Genomic DNA, 20,265 nt, shown 5'->3' with positions numbered 1-20,265 from the left:
TGAACTCATACTTACCTTAAAATTAAACAATAAAATTATCTTTTCTAGGCAAGAATCTACACAAACCCATCACCTCTTATACCCCTTTTCCATTAACATGGTGCCGGTTTTCATGCAATTTGGGAGCTTCCACGAACTGTATGGTGAAGTAACAGGTTAAGTGCCTGGAGATGAAGCCAGCATTCGGCATTTCTTTACTTTCTTTTGCAAGCTCTCAGTAGAAGTAGAAGAATATATAGCAAGTAGAGCACACATGGCCTATGCAGATCAATAGTGAATGCTTTTCCTATTAGTCATTTTTAAGATTATTTATTCCAAGAAATTAGAAACTGCTCCTAACTGCAAGCATCGATGAAGTAGCTAGTCAGACTTGATGATGTTCAGGAAATTTGACCTAACTACAAAACATTCGGATGCAGTTGGTTCTTGGGGCCTCATTTATAAAACACAGGTACGATCGCATTTGATCCTACTTCTATACCATAAAGAATTTAATTCATTTTAAGATGAAGTGTGATTTATAATGTAGGATGCATTAAAGGGTTACTCCACCGCAAAATTAAAATTAATCACTTACCCCCATGTCGTTCCAAACCCGTAAAAGCTTTGTTTGGCAGATGGCAGATGGATTATTCTGATGATGCTTTTCATACTTTCCTGGACCTTGACACTGTTATTTATTTGGCAGTCTATGGGACAGTCTCAAGCCTACTGGTTTTCATCCAAAATATCTTAAATTGTGTTCCGAAGACAAACAAAGCTTTTACGGGTTTGGAACGACATGGGGGTAAGTGAATAATGACAAAATTTTCATTTTGCGATAGAGTACCCCTTTAAAGAATTCTTTTTGTGCTATAGACATTACATAATTTTTTTGTAGGGACATTTCAGAAATTGCTGTACATTCACCTTTAGGATCATTCTGTGCACATCTTTATAAATGAGGCCCTGGTTCCAGATCAGAAAATGTTTATGGATGTTGCAGAACCAGTTTTTCCAGACCAGAACTGTTTTTCTTTGATAGAATGGTATAAAATCGCTCGAGAATGCATAAACAAGTATAAAACAGTTCAGGAATCATGTCGTTGGAAAAGGGGCAACAAACAATAGCAATCACTGGACAATATCACGTTATAAAATTAAATCCATAACACTTTTACTGTTTATTAGAAAGAGCAAGTTTTACTTGATGTGTGTAATTTAGTGTAGTACAGTATCAGCACTGTGTATCAGTGCTGAGGCAGCCTCTCCATCAACTTTGAGTTTTATCTCAATTTGTCTGGGACAGAAATGGGATTTCTTGCTTATCCCACGAGCTAGCATTATCTCAAGGAAAACCGGGACTTACAGCGAGAAGCGTCGGCTGTCTGTGCACTGTTTTGGGGGTTACGGTAGATGTTTTGAATCAAGATGGTCTGCAAAGGGAGAAATCAAAATATGTATAAAAATAATTCCCAATTGGTTATACAAAAAAAAAAAAAGAGCTGCAAATGATGCTGAGAAAGTTGTCTTTGTGCATCCAAAATACTGAAACCTGGAGGGACCACTATTCACCCAAAAAAAAAAAAAAAAAAAAAAAAATCCTACCTCATATAAAGCTGACCATTTAACTTTCTTAAGCACATAGAAAGTAATGGATTACCCAACACTCTTAGATCTGGGGCTTGTCCCATGATAGTAGTTAAACAAACTCTGGGTTACAGAATTAGTTTTGAGTTGACAAAACCAAACAATATATACTCAGGTTTTGTTGGTAACATGATGCTCATCATCAACTGTCTCTGTCAGCTCAGGTTTTGATCCTGAGTTCATGGAGCATGTGCACATGCAAGTGTGACATCAGTTACTAACAACCAATCACATGCCTTGAAACATGCGGTTCAAGAAGAAAAGAGTGGTCCAAGATGACCTTTCTGGGGACGGGGCGGGGTAGCACATGCAAAGCAGATCGCAAAGACTGTGGCAACTTTAACATTTGAAAGGATACTATCGCAAAGTTATTGCTTTCCTTATTCAAACTGATTTTATTTTTATTTTTTTTCATGAATACACTTGGAAAATTATGAGCTATATCACAGCTTATCGACACTAGGGGTGTGACAATACACTTGGCTCACCAGATGAGACAAAATACAGATACTTGGTTTAGTAGAACATGACAATATTTTAATACTATTTTTAAGAAATTTTCAATGATAAAATATTTGTCTTTTAATTACAAAAAGTAAAACAATGCAGTTGTGTTTTGAAATATTTTTACTAATCTAGGGCTGTAACTAATGATTATTTTAGTAATCAAGTAATCTACTGATTTGGCAGGGTTGCCTTGGTAAAATTCGCATTTTAGGGGCTAAATATCACGTTATTGTTATTGGGGTCGCTTCAACCCGCGGACATGAAAAACAACCGCAGACTTGGCAACACTGGTTCAGGTGGAGCGGCATTTACTACACAGAGCCGTAGTCCACCAACAAGCTACACAAAATCGCTTTCAAAATCGACGATTTTAAAATCGATTTTGTGTAGATTGTTAGTGAATTACAGCTCTGTGTAGTAAATGCCAACTAGTGTTGCCAAGTCAGTGGTTGTTTTTCATGTTCGAGGGAAGAAACGTAATATTACCAAGGGAACCCTGCCAAATCACCTTGAACGAAACGCGATTGGACTAGTTTTGAGAAGCAATTGGGCAGGTTTTGTTTTGAAAACCTGGCAATCCTGATCTGAACGCACGTGCTGGAGATATACTACTAATCAGAGGAGCGCCTTGAAAATGCGCATGAAAGTGCGCATGAAAATCGCATTCAATTTTTTGCACAGCCCTATTGACAACTGAGTAATTTGATATTTGTTAGTAACACAAACAGACCTAAGTGAAAACCAGGCTTTAGTATGACTATTTATATATATGAACTAACAATATACATGTAAACTAACGCAATAATAATTGTCTCAAATAAAATATCAAAACCAAGTAATTACATGATTGCATTGAACAACACTATTAAAATACATAATGTAATATGTGATATCAATCAACAAGATTTTTTTTTAAACGTAGGATTATTTTTTTCCGCAGCCAAGTGCTGCACGCCGGAGATCCAGCATGGTGCTGGAGAACTTTAAGCCCTGCCTTAAGCAAAAATATCACGGTTTCACGGTATCACGTTATTGTTGTTACAGCTCTGAAATGTGTTATTTTTAAATGACTGGTTAAAAAATATATATATATATATATATAAAATTTTCCAACAAAATATATTGTGTCCAGCGAAAAACAAAACAAAAAAACATCTGTAATTACAGTTAATTTTAGTTATATAATTCATATACATATCATTTATATCAGTTCATATTATTTAGTTATATAATAATAATAATCATACACATAATGTGATTTAACAATAACCCAATTTGAAGCAAAAACAGAATGTTCTGACAAGCTTTGTGAAATTATACCAAGTAAACTTTTCAGAAGACAGTCAGCTCCCCTCAGAAACACATTCATATAAACCCCCAAATCAGTATTGAGGATTTTCTTCCAATAGTTTGTGCATCATAAACAGTGAGTGATCTGCCTGCTACAGTATTTTTCTCTGTGCGTCAGTCTTCAGCTTCTTTGGCCTGTGTCAATGGGCGTTAACAGACTTTATATTTTCACATAAATGACATTTTGGAAAATGATTCCATTGCAATGCAGTTTGTGCAAGTTCAGAACAGAGAGTTGCAATAAGGCAAAAAATGTCGGGTTGGCGATCGCGTAAAGGCCAAAGTATATTATGGGAGGCCGTTTGAGACGAAACCCATTGAAACACTTGCAATACACATTGAAAACTTGTGATACACATTGAAACACTTGCGATACACATTGAAACACTTGCGCATACATGTGAAACACTATATATTTGTGCATATATATGAAAGACATGCGGTTACATAGAAACTCTTTGCATAAACCGCGCTTCTGTTTCCAAATGAACTAAACTTCCGGTTGCAATGAAACAACTTCCGGACACACTGAAAATGTTTATGCTCTCCCACACGCGAGAATATTTGGAAGTGCAGTCTTTGTGCAGGTATAACAGTATGTGGGCGATTACAGGGTATATGCAAAGAGTTTCTATGTAACCACGTCTTTCATATATATGTACAGATATATAATGTTTCACATGTATGCGCAAGTGTTTCACATGTATGTGCAAGTGTTTCACATGTATGCGCAAGTGTTTCACATGTATGTGCAAGTGTTTCACATGTATGTGCAAGTGTTTCAATGTGTATTGCAAGTGTTTCAATGGGTTTCGTCTCAAACGGCCTCCCATAGTATATTTCGGCCATTCGCGCACCGTCGGCATTACGTTATTTTCGTGATCAAGAGGACTCGCACCCTGTGGTACTGTGCATGTGTCAAGCTCATCCGGCTGTGTGCGAGACGGAAAGAACGCTGAATGTGAAGTGTACCCGGGCCTTAAGTTCGGCCATCCTACACACACGTGACTGACCGCTCGCTGGCACCAACAGGAGGAGGATGGGTCAGTGTTACTCTCTACACTGCACTCAGCCTGAGGGATTCCTACTCTTTCAGTCATTGAGGGGACATGGAAAACAGCGCATACCGCAGGAAGGTATAATGGAAAATATTAGTGGTCTTGAAACCGTGACATTTTCAAATCGGGGTATACCTTGTAACCGGTAATCGGCCCATGCCTTATATATATATAATATTTGTATATATATATTAAAATGTGCAATGGACAAAAACAATTGACACTCATAATGGACATAAAATAATTACAATAATCAATCATCAAAAAAAGCCAGACAATTTTGTCTTAAAAAATTTGCTATGTAAATGACTGTTAATTAGGAGGAAGAGAAACTGGGATACTGACTTTATTGTGTCAGAGATGTGTCACTTTGTTCACAGCTGATTGGTCCGGTTTTGGATTTAAATCTCTTGTCCAGAACATAACCTGCCCCGTAGCAGGTTAGCTGTGGAAGGTACTCTGGCAAAGAACACTGCTAAAGGCCAAGCCACTTTTATGGTGCAAACTAAACTGAAACTGGCTTCATGGTATAGGCCCCAGATCTCAGGTGCTTTAAGACAAAATAGTCCTAAACACTGAAACTATGGATGAACTACAAATGACTTTGTACACTAAATGTCATGAATGTATTAAGTGACTGAAAGACGAAGTAAAATTTATTATTTGACAAAACTTCCATTAAAGTGCAGCATTATATCAAACGTAAGCTTAAAAATAACACATACATGTAAAAGTGAATATGCAAATACAAGCCTATTTTCAGTTATAATGGAAAAAAAAATACTTTTCAATAAAAGTGTGGCAAAATATTAGATATGAGCAATTGCATACTACAAATTATGACAAATTACATATTCAAATGTAAATGGAAGAATTGTATACAATTATATATTTCTTTCACTCTACATAATTCTACATAGCAAACATGAAGTCGGTTTCACTTTAAACATCAATAAACCAATTTTAATGAGGTGGAAATGAAAACATACGAGTATAAAGTTTGAGATGTAAACATACCTGACTGAAAGTTGGTTTATTGTGCAATCTAGAACACCGATCTCCATGACGACAAGCTCCAATTTTGAAATAAAAGGAGCAGTTGACCCTAGAAATAACAAACAGGATGGAGACGGTTCCAGGATATGAAGACTGTTATGACAAAATAACATTATCACCATTGACATTAGTGTGACAAGATCATAAAAAGTATCAATTTTAACTTTTTAAATGGACAAAGCCACAGTATTTTAATCCCAAATACTAAAAAAACTAGAGAAATCAATACTTCTTAATTCATGTTGTCAGTACATTAGATACATTTAAAGTGTTTTATAAAATTGGCGGCAGTGTCTGATTTCACTGTTGTAACCTGACCGATATAAAGTTGGTTCGAAGTTTGACATATGGATATTAGACACTAGACAGATATTCAGCCATGAAAAACTTCAAAAAATTCTTCAATAAATTGGTGGATGAGTATAATTGTATAAAAAATGGCTTGATCTGAAAAGCATTAGAATGTAGAACTGAACACACATCGCAGTTTATTTGTTTTAATCATCCTCTATGTGTTGAAACGCAGAAAGACTCTAGCAGCAGCAAGTAAGCGCTTAGGCCAGCTAGGGACCGTCTACAAAGTACATGTGAAAGGATATAACGATTAATGTTTTCTCACCGGAATGTTTTTTACAATTAACAAAACATACTCGGTTACTAACGTAACCTCGGTTCCCTTACATACGGAACGAGTACTGCATCGTATGCCATTAGGCTAGACCAGGGATAGGCAACTCCGGTCCTGGAGGGCCACTGTCCTGCAGAGTTTAGCTCCAACCCTAATTAAACACACCTGAACAAGGCAATCAGTGTTTTCGGGATTACTAGATAGATACAGGCAGGTGAGTTTTTATGAGGGCTGAAGCTAAACTCTGCAGGATAGTGGCCCTCCAGGACTGGAGTTGCCTATCCCTGGGCTAGACGCTACGGGGAAAGGACCTTTTTTCTCCGATTTCTGAAGCCTTTTTCAATCATGCAATGAAACTGCATGACCATTGGTTCGTGGAGTTCAATATAAACGAACCACCTGTGCCCCAGGTGGTGAAAACCGACCATGTAAGGCTTTAGAGGCGCCTTGTGGATGGAGCTCTAGCATGTAATATGGTATTCATGATGCTCTCTGGGAGGTATACCGACTCCCGTTGAGAGGCCATACATGGAGAGCTCACAGCTTGGGTCTGGGGTGCCATATCGTTCCGTTCGCTTGAGAAAGTAATTCCCGTCTCAAGGGGATCGGGCATGGCTCCGCTAGCGGCAGCTGCAGAGCATCTTTGACTTTTGAAAAATAGATTGGGCAATGAGAGTTGTCTTTGGAGGCGAAGAGGTCGACCTCTGCCCTCCCAAAGACATCCCAAATCCCTTAAACAGTCTGGGGGTGGAGCCTACATTCCTCTAAGGGGAGGTTGCTCTGGGACAACATGTCCGTCCCTGTGTTCAGAATGCCCTGCACATGTGCTGCCCTCAACGAGAGCAAGTGGCGCTGGGCCCACTCTATGATGCCTTTCACTAGAGTGAATAGGGGTTTCGAGGAGAGCCCACTGTCATGCTGTCCAACCAGACTAGGTTCCCCGCCAGGAGTGGTAAGAAAACATAGAGAGCTCGACATACAGCCAGCATTTCCAGGCGGTTGATATGGAGCTCGCTTTCTGCACTCGTCCAGATGCCAAAGGTCGGATGGCCTTTGCACAGGGCTCCCCAGCCCTTCTTGGAAGCATCTATGAAGATGACTTTCCGTCTGCCAACTATCCCCACCGCCACCCCCGGCTTGTACCAGCCGGGGTTCGTCCAAGGGGCCAGGGTTGCACTGCACGCCTGGTTCACCTTGATCATGTGGTGACCATGCCGCCAGGCACGGGGCGGGACTTGAGGTTTTAGCCAAAACTGCAGTGGCCACATGTAGAGCAGGCCAAGCTGCAGAGCTGGCAATGCTGAGCTCATGAGACCTAGCATCTTTTGAAACCTCTTGACCTCATAGCCGATCTGGGCATAAAAGTTTTCTCAAGCTGCCGAATGGCCTGAGCGCGCTCCGGCGAGACTACGGCCCTCATACGAGTCGAGTCGATAATTGTCCCCAGGAACATGATAAGCTGGGCAACGAGCTCTTGGAAAAATTGATCCTGAGTCCCAAACACTCTAGGTGGTTGAGGAGGAGGAATCTGTGAGCCACCAGCTCAGCCTCTGACTGGGTCAAAATGAACCAGTCGTCGAGGTAATTCAGTATGCGAACTCCCATCTGTCTCAGAGGGGAGAGAGCCGCATCTATGCACTTCGTAAAAGTGCGGGGAGCCAGGGACGGCCTGAATGGAAGGACCGTGTATTGATATGCCACTCCCTCAAAGGTGAATCTCAAGAAGCGCCTGTGATGGGGAGCTATCTGGATGTGAAAGTAAGCATCTTTCTGTTGCTTCGGAAAGGGGGTAGCGCTTAGCAAAGGGTGAACGCTGTTGGGGCTCAGGCCACGGCATGGGCTGGTTTTCCTGCAGCGTAGTTTTAACAAGGTGCTGAGTCGTTGCCGGCTTGGGGCAACTCGAGGAAGACGAAGACGAGCGCTCCTCGTGGACCTCAGGGAAGAAGGGTGCGGCCCTCTGGGGAACCACTCATCTAGGTGGCTGCGCTGACTGGGCGCTGTGAAGCGGTGCGGGAGCAGAGCTGCTGGGAAGCGGCGAACTGATCCGGGTGCCGGAAGCGCTACATCAGTCAGGGTCTGCTCGGGGGCGGCGAGCTGAGGCGAAGACTGCGAGGGGTGCTGGCAGCTCGAGAGTGGCGTGCTGCTTGAGAGCAGAGAGCAGGGAGAAACGAACTGATTCGCTGTGCAGAGCGGCAAGCTGGTCAGTGGTGATCTCAGCTGCTTGATCGGCTTCAGGTCTCGGATCAAGCGAAAAGATATCAGTGGTCACTGAAGGAGAATGAATCAGTGTGCCTGTGTGAGATGGCCGTTTATATACGGCTCGCTCACCATAGGCTCGCACGGCTCCGCTGTGCCGCCATTGGTTCATTTCTATCGAACTCCACAAACCAATGGTCGTGCAGTTTCTCTGAATGATTGAAAAAGGCTTCAGAAATCAGAGAAAAAAGGTATTTTCCCCGTAGCATCTAGCCTAACGGCATACGACGCAGCATGAGTGTAGTATCGATAGGGAACAAGAGCAATTTTTGCACCAGGGTCTTTGAAAGATATAAAGACAAACACTTATAATGCTCACTTAAATTTAAAACAAGAAATGTGATAGTGGTTATTATTGTATTATTATTATTAACAAAAATATTCATATAATAAAAACAATATTACAAATCATCATCCTTCCAAAATCCAGTGGTTATGCAGTAGGCTGATTCCAGGTCCTTGTGAGAACATTTTAATGTTTGTTCTTTTCACAGAAGTATGATACCAAAAAATACACGCTATTGAAATTTAAACCAATAAAAAATGTATTTAAAATACACTCTTCTCTATCAACCTTAAGTATCTTGTTTCTGTTTTTATAAGAACATTTTTATGTTTGTTTTAGTCACAGAACTATAACAGAAAACATGCTATTGAAGTTCAACAATTAAGACAAAGCTGGCAAAGAGTGTTGTTTTGCAGTTGTTTTAATTTGAGTTTGAAAATCAAATTTTTAATAAATGAATTTTTAATTTCAGTTTTATTACGCAACTTCAGAGGGGGTCTTTTTTTTCAGATTAAACAAACATTTTGATAGTGGTTATAGCCACTGAAATATAATTGAACATATACTATAGAAAATTAAACCAATAGCCTACATAATTTATTATAAAATAAATACAATCTTCTACTTCAGCTTTATAGACTGTGTCTTATTTCTTAAAGAAAATTTTTGCAGTAGTTTTACTAAGTAAATTCTGGAGTAATACTGGAGACTCTTTGGAAGGTTTTGCAAGTGATTTTTGAATGTCAATAGTGTGACTTCTGCATCTCTTTTGACAATGAAAACAACTGGCAAATGTTCTTTGAGAAATCTGTAACAAGACACAGCCTTTGAAGCTGACATGTCAGACTTTGTGAATTTTTAATTTATTTATACACATTTCTGAATTTGAAACTCAGTCGAAGCAACTGCAATGTATTCCCCTAGGGGGCGTTGTACTGCACTCTTTGGGAAGCTTCCAGAGCTCTTTCTCAGTTTAAACAATTCAATAGCTTTTGTTGTGTTACACTTTTGTGACGAAAACCAACATCAAAATGTCATTATAGGAAACAATTACAAGACACACACCCATAAGGCTGAAATAAAAGAGTATTTGTATTTTTTATTAATTGATGTATGTGCTTACATTTCAATAGCATGTGGTGTGCTATAGTTCTGCAAATTCAACCAATATCTAACTGTTATTCTATGAACCAGTTACAAGAAACAGCCTTTGAAGATGAGATAAAATGCTGTATGTTTACAATGATATGTTAATAAGTTTGAATTTGATTTAATAGCGTGTATCCAAATTTTCTTATGAAAGTAAAAGATACATAGAAATGTGGTTCTATGAACCAGCAACAAGACACCCTTTGAGGTTTAAATGTCAGACTCTTGTGTATTTTAAATTTATTTATTCACATTTCTAAATATCAAACTCAGTCGAAGCAACTGCAATGTGTTCCTCTAGGGGGCGGTGTACTTCACCTTTTTTTAATTTTTACATTTCAAATTTTTTTTTTTTCTTTTTTCTCTTTTGTCTTTATAATAACAACATTGAAATGTTCTTTTTAGGAACAAGTATCAAGACACACCCTTAGAAACTGAGATAGGAGAGTACACTTCTAGGAAATTAATTGATGTATTTGTTTACATTTTAATATCATGTATTGTCTTATACAGTAGTTCTGTGAATAAAACCAACATCTACATGTTTGTTTAGGAACCACTAACAGGAAACACCATTTGAAGATAAGATAGAAGAGCATATTTACTTTACATTGATTGATGTATTCGTTGATTTCAATATCATGTGCTGTGTTATAGTTTTGTGAATAAAACCAACATTTAAATGTTCGTCTATTAACCAGTAACAAGACACATCCTTTGAAGTTGAGATGGAATACTGCATGTTTTAAAAAAATTTGTGTTAACAGATTCAACTTTAATTCAATAGCATGCATCCTGATTTGCATATGATAGTAAAAAAATGCTGTAAATATTGTTCTTTGAATAAGTAACAAGAAACACCCATTTAAGTTTACATGAACTGTGTGCATTCTAAATTAATTTATTTAAACTTCTGAATGTCAAACTTGGACAAGTGCAAGTGCAATATCTTCCTATAGGGGGCGGTAAATTGCACAATATTTGTAATGCTTTGCAAGCTTTTTCTCAATTGTTCCATTTCAATAGCTTTTGTTGTGCTATAGTTCTGTGAATAAAACCAACATCTAAATGTTTCTTTTATGAACCAGTAATAAGACACACCCCTTAGACTGGAGATTAATTTTTTTATACATTTCACAAGTGAAGCATTTAGATGGAATAATTGTGCTTTTGCTCTTCGTTTTGCACTTTGCAGACGGTCCCTTTCCTGCACTATTACATAATAAGGTCCATCAGTTATAATACCTTAAGGTAGGGTGACCAAACGTGCCATTTTCCCAGGACACGTACTGGCCAGGATTTTTATATTGCCTAAAATATCCAAGTTTTTTTTTTTTTTTTAATTAATTAATTTATTTTTTATCCACGATAATTACCTTCATTAAGTATGAAAACAGGAAACCAAAGCCAAAACCTGGATATTTTAGGCAATGTAGAAATCCTGGCCAGGACGTGTCCTGGGAAAATGGCACATTTGGTCACCCTACCTTAAGGCAGATTAAAACAAATAAAACCCATTGTGTGTTCTCTAATACATCTGAAAACAATAATAACACAGTATGTTTTTCTTGTCATTATGCTAAATCGTTAAAAAAAACTACTGAATATTTCCGAGGCTGAATCTCTGACAAATGTCAAACGTCGAAGCACGTCGTGGCCGTTTCTCAAACGGAAGGCTGCATCCTTCGAAGGTCGCATTTGTAGACTGCATACGTCATAAAGAAGATCTTATTTTAGAATATTAACAGTTATAAATTTGACCATTATTCTTAGTTAAGCATAAATTGTTGTAATATGCTCATGACTCTAAAATGTAATGCACGGTTAACTGAAATAAACCAGGCTTGATGACGTATGCAGCCTGTAAATGCGCCCTCTCACGAGCATGCAGCCTTCGGATTGAGAAACGGCCAATATCTATGGTTGTAACCTGCAGCACGAGCAATGCGGAAGCTTCACATCCCGCACAAAAACATTGTTTTGCGTTCGGATGCAAAAGCTCACCAGACAAACAGGTATGTTAGGCTATAAATCAGTTAATATTTCACCGTTCAAACTTAATATATTAATGTAGCTTACTTGTCTTTTTCTGTACCAAAAATGGACGCAAGATATTCCGCCATCTTGAACGGTCCAACTCGGATGCGATTTTGCGAGCTATGTCATCATCACGAGGGCGCGCGCACGCTTCCACCTGCAGTTTTCGCAGGAGAGAACGATTATTGTTCAGCATTTCTCAGTAGCTTCTCATCTGAAGCAGTCGCCGGATTACCATTTTCATTTTCTTTTAACACCTACTGGTCGTGTGATTAGATGTTACCAGAGCCACCGCTTTACACGCGGAGACTTCAGTCTTGCTCAACAATGCTTAACACGAGATCCTAACAGGTGACTAGTGCTAGACTAGTCATTTACGGCACTATCTGGCAAAGATTTTTATTGAACATTAAATGCATGAACAACATAACCAGGTATATATTATTATTATTATTATTATTATTATTATTATTATTATTATTTATTTCATTTTTTATATAAGCTGTCGTAAAACTCAGAAAACGTCAGTGTTTTTATAGTCTGCGATCAGAGCCCTTAAATGATTGGCTTACAAGGAGCACGTGGTCGAGTCATTGAACGACAGATTGCCATCTCCTCCTTAAAACAACTCTGATTCAGCTGCCTCACGTGGCAGAGGAAAGCATGAGTGGTGAGAAGTGTAACTAAACAATGCTAGTTTATGTTTAATGTCTAATACGTTTACTTATTGGATTCTTTATAGTACACTTGTGTTGATTAAAGAGCACTCCCGAAGTTCGTTTATCTGTATTATGGCAAATTATTCGCCTCCATTGTCCACTGTTCCAACGTAAATGTTTACTGGTAAACTGAAATAAAGCTATTACCTTTCTTTCTAACAGGTACAGAAATAGATTCCATTAACTAGTCGCCTCTTCATAATGGTAAGTCTTACACTTCTGTGTAATTGATTGATGACTTAACAATATTATACAGCCAATGAAGGCTAAATGACTGATTATATGCAATATGAAACAACAGAGTCATCATTTTAAGCACTTTTTACTGATTAGTCAACATCAAAAACGTTTGTTGTGTTCCAGGCCAGTCAGGGTGATGGAGAGGTGTGGTACGCCCATCCGGTTTACGCCCGATACTGGCAGCACTACCAGCAGGCCATGGGCTGGCACCAGAGGCATAAGCGGGCGTACAGAAAAGCTTTGGAGGTTGGCTACTCTCAGGCACTGTATGCTGCTGTCCAGCGATACTCAGATTGGCATGCAGACGAGAGCTGGAGAAACGTTCATAGAGACAGAACGACACATAGAGAAGAAGAAAGGGAGAATGAGGCCATTGATTCAGACAGTGAGATGGAGGAGGAGAGTTCGGATGAGAGCCAGATCGAGTGTGACGTCAGTAACATGGACATCTCCGAAGAGCTGCGACAATACTTTGCCCAGACAGAGCGACACAAGCAGGAACTCAGTAAGTGTTTAAAAACATGTGGACATTTTTATAACAACTGACCTTTCAGCTGCAAGAACTTGCACTTTTTGGGGTTTCACTCCATATTAGGACCACCATATAGTTTATATTATTGTTATTGTTATAGAGATACTTTTAGTTTTTCTGTTGCTGAAACAGTTTTTGGACCAACTTAGTTTATTTTGGTTTTGTTTAATTCTGGAACATGGTGATTGTATGGGTCCTCTCTTTTGAGCTACTTATTATCATCATAATAATAATAATAATAATAATAATTCAAAAAGGTTTATATGTTGCCTTTCAGGACTTCATTGTCCTTTTACGAAGGAAAAGGGAAACCACAAATTAGTAGGATGTAAGTCTAAACAGAGGACAGCAGAAAAAAACAAACATAATCCAATCAAAGCAATCGAACAAAAAATAGATGTTACACAATAGAAAACCTACAACAAAAACAGATTGGAAGTGAGAACCAGGAACCAGAAATATCAGGAAAAATGCAAACTGATGTCACAGACAACCCAAAATCTTCTCTTCCCCAATTTGATTTGCTTAGATGATTCTTTTATGTGGGGAAATGTTGGATGAGAGTTTGAAAGGAGCAGTGGTGCTGTGCCAAACTCATTATCCCAGAATGTCCCCACTGCAGTCATGCAGTCTCTTCACAGTGACCATCTGTTTTATAGACTAAGCCTGCTTAAAGGAGAGGTGCACTCTAATAATTCGATGCAATAATTTTGGGATTATTCTTTCGTTGTTGAATAGTGCCCTGATAGTATGCGCTCTCGTATTTAAAGTACCTGCTTGGTTGACAACAGTGTAGAACAGTGATTCTCAGCTGATACAGGAATATTTTCTGATATGATCACTGATGGCAAGGGCAAGGCTATCTTAAATAATAATAATAATAAAAATTAAGCAAAATGTAGAGCAGGGGTTCTTAACTTTGGCCATCAAGATCCACTTTCCTGCGGATTTCAGCTCCAAACATAATCAAAAACACCTGATTAATTAATCAAATAATGCTTACTTGTGCATAATGTAAACCTTTGGGAGACCACAGACAGTTGTCGTTACCTGTACTGCATTAATAGAAAGTCAGTTAATATAAAGTATTATTCAGATTATAATTTGACCATGGGGTGGAAAGATTTATGATGGTTCCATGTGCACTCACCATTTTCAATTTTACATCTCTCACAACAAAATTTGGTTTTACCATTGTAAACAGAAATTGCAGTCTATAGAGCAGAGTTTGGCTCCTACCTCAATACAATTCACCTACCAGTAACTTTCTAGTTATCCTGAAGACCCTGATTAGCTTGTTCAGGTGTGTTTGATCAGGGTTGGAGCTAAACTCTTCAGGAAAGCCAGAGTTGAGAACCCTGCTATCGAGACTGAAGTTTCTGTTAACACTGGTAAAACCAATTTGGACCCCGAGGGCTAGAGTGGAGATCCTCTGCTGTAGAGCATATTTAAAAGTATATGTAAACATTTAGCAAAGTTCCATGTTTAGGGTCAGTTTCTAATGGAAGAGTTTGAATCTCAGTCCTAAATTTTCTTTAGGTTGCACTTAAGTATAGTGCACATGCAACATTTCAGGTTTGAGACTTCTCTTAATTATTTTTTCAGTGGTGAGGAATGTTAAATTTATGATGATATAAGCATAATAGTTTGTGCTTGTCAAACACTGGTTTTGAAGCAGGGGCCTGGGGACCACTAGGAGCCTTGGCAAACTTTAAATAGGGACCTATTAAGACTTAAAATTATTTACATAGAGGTAACTTATGAATGCAGACAAGAGCTGGAGGAATGGTCACCGAGACAGAACAACAGGTAGCGAAAAAGAAAGGGAGAACGAGGCCACACGAATGAACGAACGGTCAAGCAACCAACATTAACAATTTTCGACCAATTGAGATGGACTGATTCCAACATGTGACATGACATCATTCTGGAAAATAATAAACAACAGGTAGAAAATAAACATACATACAAACTAAACTACATTAAATAAAGTTTTGCTTAACAAATTGCAAATAAGCATAGTTTGTGCCAGCAACAATTATTGGCACAAAAACAAACATTTAGTAACCAAATTGTTTATGGTAGTGTTTCGACTTGTTTGGTTGCGCTTGATGTCCTATATAAAATCTACATCCTTAAGTGGTGGTCATCTATTAGCATGGGAGACATGAAAAATGTGTAATGTATTATTTGACCTATGCATATTTGAATTACAATGTATTATTTGAGTTGTCATGGTGGTAGCATTAACTAATGTCAGGAAAATGTAATGTTTTTCTCATTAAGGTGTTCAAACACCAAAATACCAAGCTTGATCTTGTTTTCATCTTAAAAAATATTACTTAAAAAGGTGCTTATTTTGATCTTAAAGGCTTAAGTGATATTTCTGTTCATGACATGACTCATTTCTCCGCTATGTAGAGAAACAACAGCAGATGGAGGCAGAGCAGCATGACTTGTATGTTCTAGCTGACCAAGACTTGCACAGAGTTTCCTGGCGCAGCAGCCTGCCTCCTTCAGAGCGTCCGGGAGAAAGGAGGACTGCAGAGATGAAGAAGCTGTATGGTAAAGATGCAGCAAAGATTCAGGGGATGGAAGCAGCCATGCAGCTCACTTTTGACCGCAACTGTGACAAAACAGCCCAAGTACTGGCCTGTTATACCACTTAATCTGTAGGACGATCAGACCCCATCATTAGTATGCCTGGCACAACAGTGCTAACAGAACTGAAGTGATGCATCAAATCAGCATCTGTGAGGACCTTTTGCATATATAGAACAAACACTTATGTCCTTATAGACAGCTAAGGCATTAAGAGAGTACTTTTTATAAATGTTCAGTTCAGTATGATCAGTAAAAACTTTGAAATTTTGAGTTAGAGTTCTGTAATTCCCAACTTACACTCTATTTCTTTTGCGACATCTGTATGTAATGGCATCCACATAGTTCTATCTTTTTAAAGTTTCTCATATCCTGTAAATGATGGAAGCGCTACCTAGATTTTGGTGTCGTTCTTTTCATGTAGTCATTTCTCCCTAACTAGGTCATTGCCTCCCCCACAGTGTTTGGTTAATGTGTTTTGTCAGTCTCTTCTTTTTACATCTCACATGAGCAAATGAGACAGTGTTTGCCAGCTTATTTTCTGGTGCGGTTTTTACATTGAAATTTCTCATTTTTTTAATTCAAAAGAAGTCATTGTTTGATTAATGTGGTTTGATTAATAAATCTAATGCATTGCAATGTGTGTGGGTGTGGCAGTTGGTATAGTTCTTACTATGCTTTAGAGATGATAATCTTATCTGATTGAAGTTTTTCAATGAGAAAAAAAATAGATATATTTGCCCATATATTCTTATTTTTAACATACCTCTCTGGAGATACAATTAAAAAGATCACTGTTTTACTGGTGTCTTCTGTGACTGCTTGTGAATAGATCTTGAAAGGCGAGTCTCTGGTTTTGTGTCTACAAACAAAAATGGTTACTTCCAAAATTAATTAAAACATTTGAAAGAATAGTTTACTTTAAAATTCACTGGAAGAAACGATATTATGGATAGAGGACTCTTATTTTAAACCGACTCCATTTTTCATTTTTGGCAAAATTTCATTTTTGGGTGAACTATTCCTTGAATTAAAATGCACAGAGGTTGAGCTCATTTTGTCAAGATGAACTTGCATTAAATGTACTTTATGTAATGCTAATCATTAAGAACTATGGTGCAATTTATCACCTAGAAACTGTATTGTCTTTTTCTTAATCAGATGATGACAAATGGTGACACTCCAGATGAGCCATTAAAAAAAGAGACCCCCTAATGTAGCGTTGCAACATTGTCGACATTTTCTCCACAGGCATCAGGATCTGAGAAATTTGGAGCTTCTCCATTGCCCACTTAGTGAGGCCATGCTGGAATAATGCCAAATGGCCAAAACTGAACAGAGTTCCCAGCCTGCCTTCTGGTTGCCATGGTGGTTTTCTCTGAGCATCAGGCAATTTCTATTCATATGTACTCTCTAGGCTCTCCACAAGTTCTGTATTAAAGTTTCAGACAACATGAAATACCAAAAAATTCTGTAATTTTGGTGTGTAACCTATATAATGTTAATTTTCTTTTGTAATGAATAAACAGAACACAACATTTTCCATTACCATGAGCGAGTATGACGGTGTTTTATCGTCCTCGATTTATCGCTTATATGTTTCTAATGACTACTTGGTACTATACAAGCTCCGCTCTCTACCATCATTGCACTTATGGAGGAAAGAGTGGCCCCGTCTGGGGACCCCAAACAGTGACGTCACCGCAGCTATGGTCCCGAGCTGGAGCGACACATTTGTACAGTTCCACTCCAAACAGCCGCCGAACTTTTACTAACGCCCCCGAGCACAGAGAACGCAACATGGGTGAGTGCATGGTGGTCAGTGCATCCTCAATGGCGGGTTTGCTCCATAGTTTACTCTAGTATAACGTTTCTTTCTCTTCAGCTCGTTTTGAGACGCGTTTTAGTTTGCAGCCGCAACCAATGCGTTTTCGTCATACTCTTGCTGCGAATGATTTGTAACATCTGATAGCGTTAAAATGCAGTTTGTTTAGTTTTTGCGTCCAACTGTTTCAAAAATTAATTTTTTTCTTAATTTGTTTAACACGGATTTAAAGTGTTTAAAAGCCGCTTTTGCAAACTTCTTAAAAACGGTCTTACGTTAAATGGAAACAGTTATGTGTTAGCCCATTGTATAGGCTATATGCTATTAGATATAGGTTTTCCGTTTAGTTTGGTATTAATAGGCTATCAAGTATTTTATATTTTTCAATATTTTAATAGCCTAATTATTTAGGTGTTTTTTTCTGAGTTTTGTTTTAGTTGAGGCAGGCAGTAATACATAGACAAAGAGAATCATTAGAAAAACAATGGTTATCTCATTTTAGTCTTTTCAGATTCTGCTTTGTGTATTTTTGCATGCATCAATCAGCCATGAGCTTTGCTATGAATCTGTGCTTGTTTATGCTGTACTTATCCAGCATGCAAAATAGAGCTAATTCATGGGAAAGAATTCGTTCTTTCATTTGTCCCAGCTGTGTCCTTGGAATGGTTAGTTATAAAGCACATTCTTTGCCAGCTGTCTGCATCTACCAAGACTGCTGTTTAAGTGGCACATCTCTGCTCTGTGAATTCCCCTTAATATATAATGTCTATTACCATCTAAAGTAAGTGTTAGAGGGAGAGAGAGAGAGAGAGACTCATGGGAGTCACTTCGGGCTCTGACTCATACAATAAGCACTTTCTTTAGTCCTGGTTCTCTAAAGGATGACAGCCTTCCATCAAGGAATACAAAACTAACATACTCTCTTAAGTGGCACTTGACAATTATAGGATAATAGAGTCATGTTGCATTTAAATAAGTGGTTTTAATAAATACGCTGCTTTCTCAGTGAGGACAGATTGTTTTATGATTGAAGATCGATGAGCGTTCATGCCACTGAACTTCAGTCAGGAGATTAGCAAGCAGAGTTGCACTACCATGGAATGGCAGAACCGTCTCATAGAATCTGTTATTCTGCTCATGATTTTTCTACTCATGATGATTCTTGTCTTCAATTTGTTGACCAATTCAGGAAGAGATTCAGTTACAGTCTTAAGCAACACAGACTTATTCTCAAGGCCCTTGTGGGCCAGGTTTTTTAATGTATACTGTATGTTGACCAAACTGTCCTGGGATTCTCTTTAAAAGTTAATTCAGACTTATCTATTTAGATGGCATTGTTAATGTACACTAAAACAAGGTTTCAGTTTGTTTTCATAGCAAGTTTAAACCTTTTCTTCAGAAAGCCACTTCATTCTGAAACTGAAGGAGTCTGTGATTGGTCTAAAACTCACAATAATTCTTCTGAACTTTTATATCATAATTCTATGTTCATATACAAAACCAAATATGTTTTTTAAAATCTAGAGTGAATACTTTCACTCTCTTCTCTTTTTCCATCACATTCTTGCTCTTTTTACCAAAAAGTGAATGGTTTAAATTAAGTGAGGAATTTGTTTGCTTTTAGGCTGCAATAAATGGCATAAACAAAGAAACAACCTTTCTTGTACGTATATACAGCTGTCCAAAGTTTTAGTCTGTAGACAACATCAGACTTGTTATTATTCAGACTATTACTCACACCAAGGAAGATTACTACAATTGTAACTAGAAAGTTTTAATAATCATTCTTAAATGAGAATAGGATTGTCCACACCAAAGCAATAACAATAACCGCATAGAGGACCGATACTGTTGGAATCACTTTCAGAACAAATATTTCCTGTTGATGAACAATATAAACATAGACAGAGCTTTAAAGAGCTCAAGCATTTAAAGTAGCATATGAGAAAAATGCAGCACATACTTATAATAAACTGAACATTATCATCCGCTTGTGTGAATGCCAGTATAGTTACTGTCATATCGTTCTTGGTGAACAAGCCTTTACATTGAGAACTGCTTAAAGAGCATTTGCACTTGTACCAAGTGTAGTCAGTGAGAGTAATGACACCGTTCATTTAGCTATACTTTGCAGCATTTGTTTCCAAGCAACAGCATCCCTCTGTGCATAATCCTACTCGCATAATTCCACCTCAGACATTACAACCTGTGCCATGCCATCACTGCAGAGCTCATGGCTGCATTCTGTATGAATGAAATCTGGTTTATCCAGTCTGAAACACCCCTGTGTCCATTATGCAAAGCACTACCTCTGCCATAACTACAGATCTGTGTCTTTGAGCCATGGCAAAGTTTCATTTTGTGCAGCATAATAGAAAAGGTCACTGTAGTG

The 20,265-nt window shown here is 38.2% G+C and overlaps 3 protein-coding genes and 1 long non-coding RNA gene across 8 annotated transcripts in view; 3 read left to right on the top strand and 1 right to left on the bottom strand.

Moving 5' to 3' along the window:
• LOC109094248 (splicing factor U2AF 35 kDa subunit-like) overlaps nucleotides 1-12,396 on the bottom strand; it is a 15,650-nt gene extending 3,254 nt beyond the window's left edge. The window contains exons 1-4 of one of the 4 annotated variants that reach the window (XM_042716334.1): nucleotides 12,192-12,396; nucleotides 11,999-12,113; nucleotides 5,562-5,649; nucleotides 1,349-1,415 (exon numbers count right to left, since the gene is read on the bottom strand). In XM_042716334.1, the coding sequence (XP_042572268.1) occupies nucleotides 1,349-1,415; nucleotides 5,562-5,649; nucleotides 11,999-12,042 (199 nt within the window). In that variant the 5' untranslated portion in view covers nucleotides 12,043-12,113; nucleotides 12,192-12,396. Of the gene's footprint in view, nucleotides 648-1,348; nucleotides 1,416-5,561; nucleotides 5,694-11,998 lie in introns of those variants that run through there. The other 3 variants (XM_042716335.1, XM_042716336.1, XM_019107969.2) reach the window with 3 other exon arrangements.
• LOC109094198 (gem (nuclear organelle) associated protein 8) lies at nucleotides 11,752-16,850 on the top strand. Its single transcript, XM_042716333.1, is given in 4 exon segments — nucleotides 11,752-11,934; nucleotides 13,039-13,420; nucleotides 15,869-16,079; nucleotides 16,081-16,850. Coding segments are annotated over 4 exon segments (804 nt in total). The 5' UTR covers nucleotides 11,752-11,766; the 3' UTR covers nucleotides 16,124-16,850.
• On the top strand, nucleotides 13,429-15,271 carry LOC122135844. Its single transcript, XR_006153694.1, has 2 exons — nucleotides 13,429-15,022; nucleotides 15,218-15,271. It is a non-coding gene; the product is annotated as an uncharacterized LOC122135844 (long non-coding RNA).
• A 743-nt stretch (nucleotides 16,851-17,593) lies between the features above and the next one.
• The window catches only part of LOC109094150 (proteolipid protein DM gamma-like), a 56,236-nt gene continuing 53,564 nt past the window's right edge, over nucleotides 17,594-20,265 (top strand). For both annotated transcript variants that reach the window (XM_019107832.2, XM_019107835.2), the window contains exon 1: nucleotides 17,594-17,852. In XM_019107832.2, the coding sequence (XP_018963377.1) occupies nucleotides 17,609-17,852 (244 nt within the window). In that variant the 5' untranslated portion in view covers nucleotides 17,594-17,608. The remainder of the gene's footprint in view (nucleotides 17,853-20,265) is intronic.

This window comes from Cyprinus carpio, chromosome B1, assembly GCF_018340385.1.
Source record: "Cyprinus carpio isolate SPL01 chromosome B1, ASM1834038v1, whole genome shotgun sequence".
Classification (NCBI taxonomy): Eukaryota; Metazoa; Chordata; class Actinopteri; order Cypriniformes; family Cyprinidae; genus Cyprinus; species Cyprinus carpio.
This window is presented reverse-complemented; position numbering and strand designations above follow the sequence as displayed.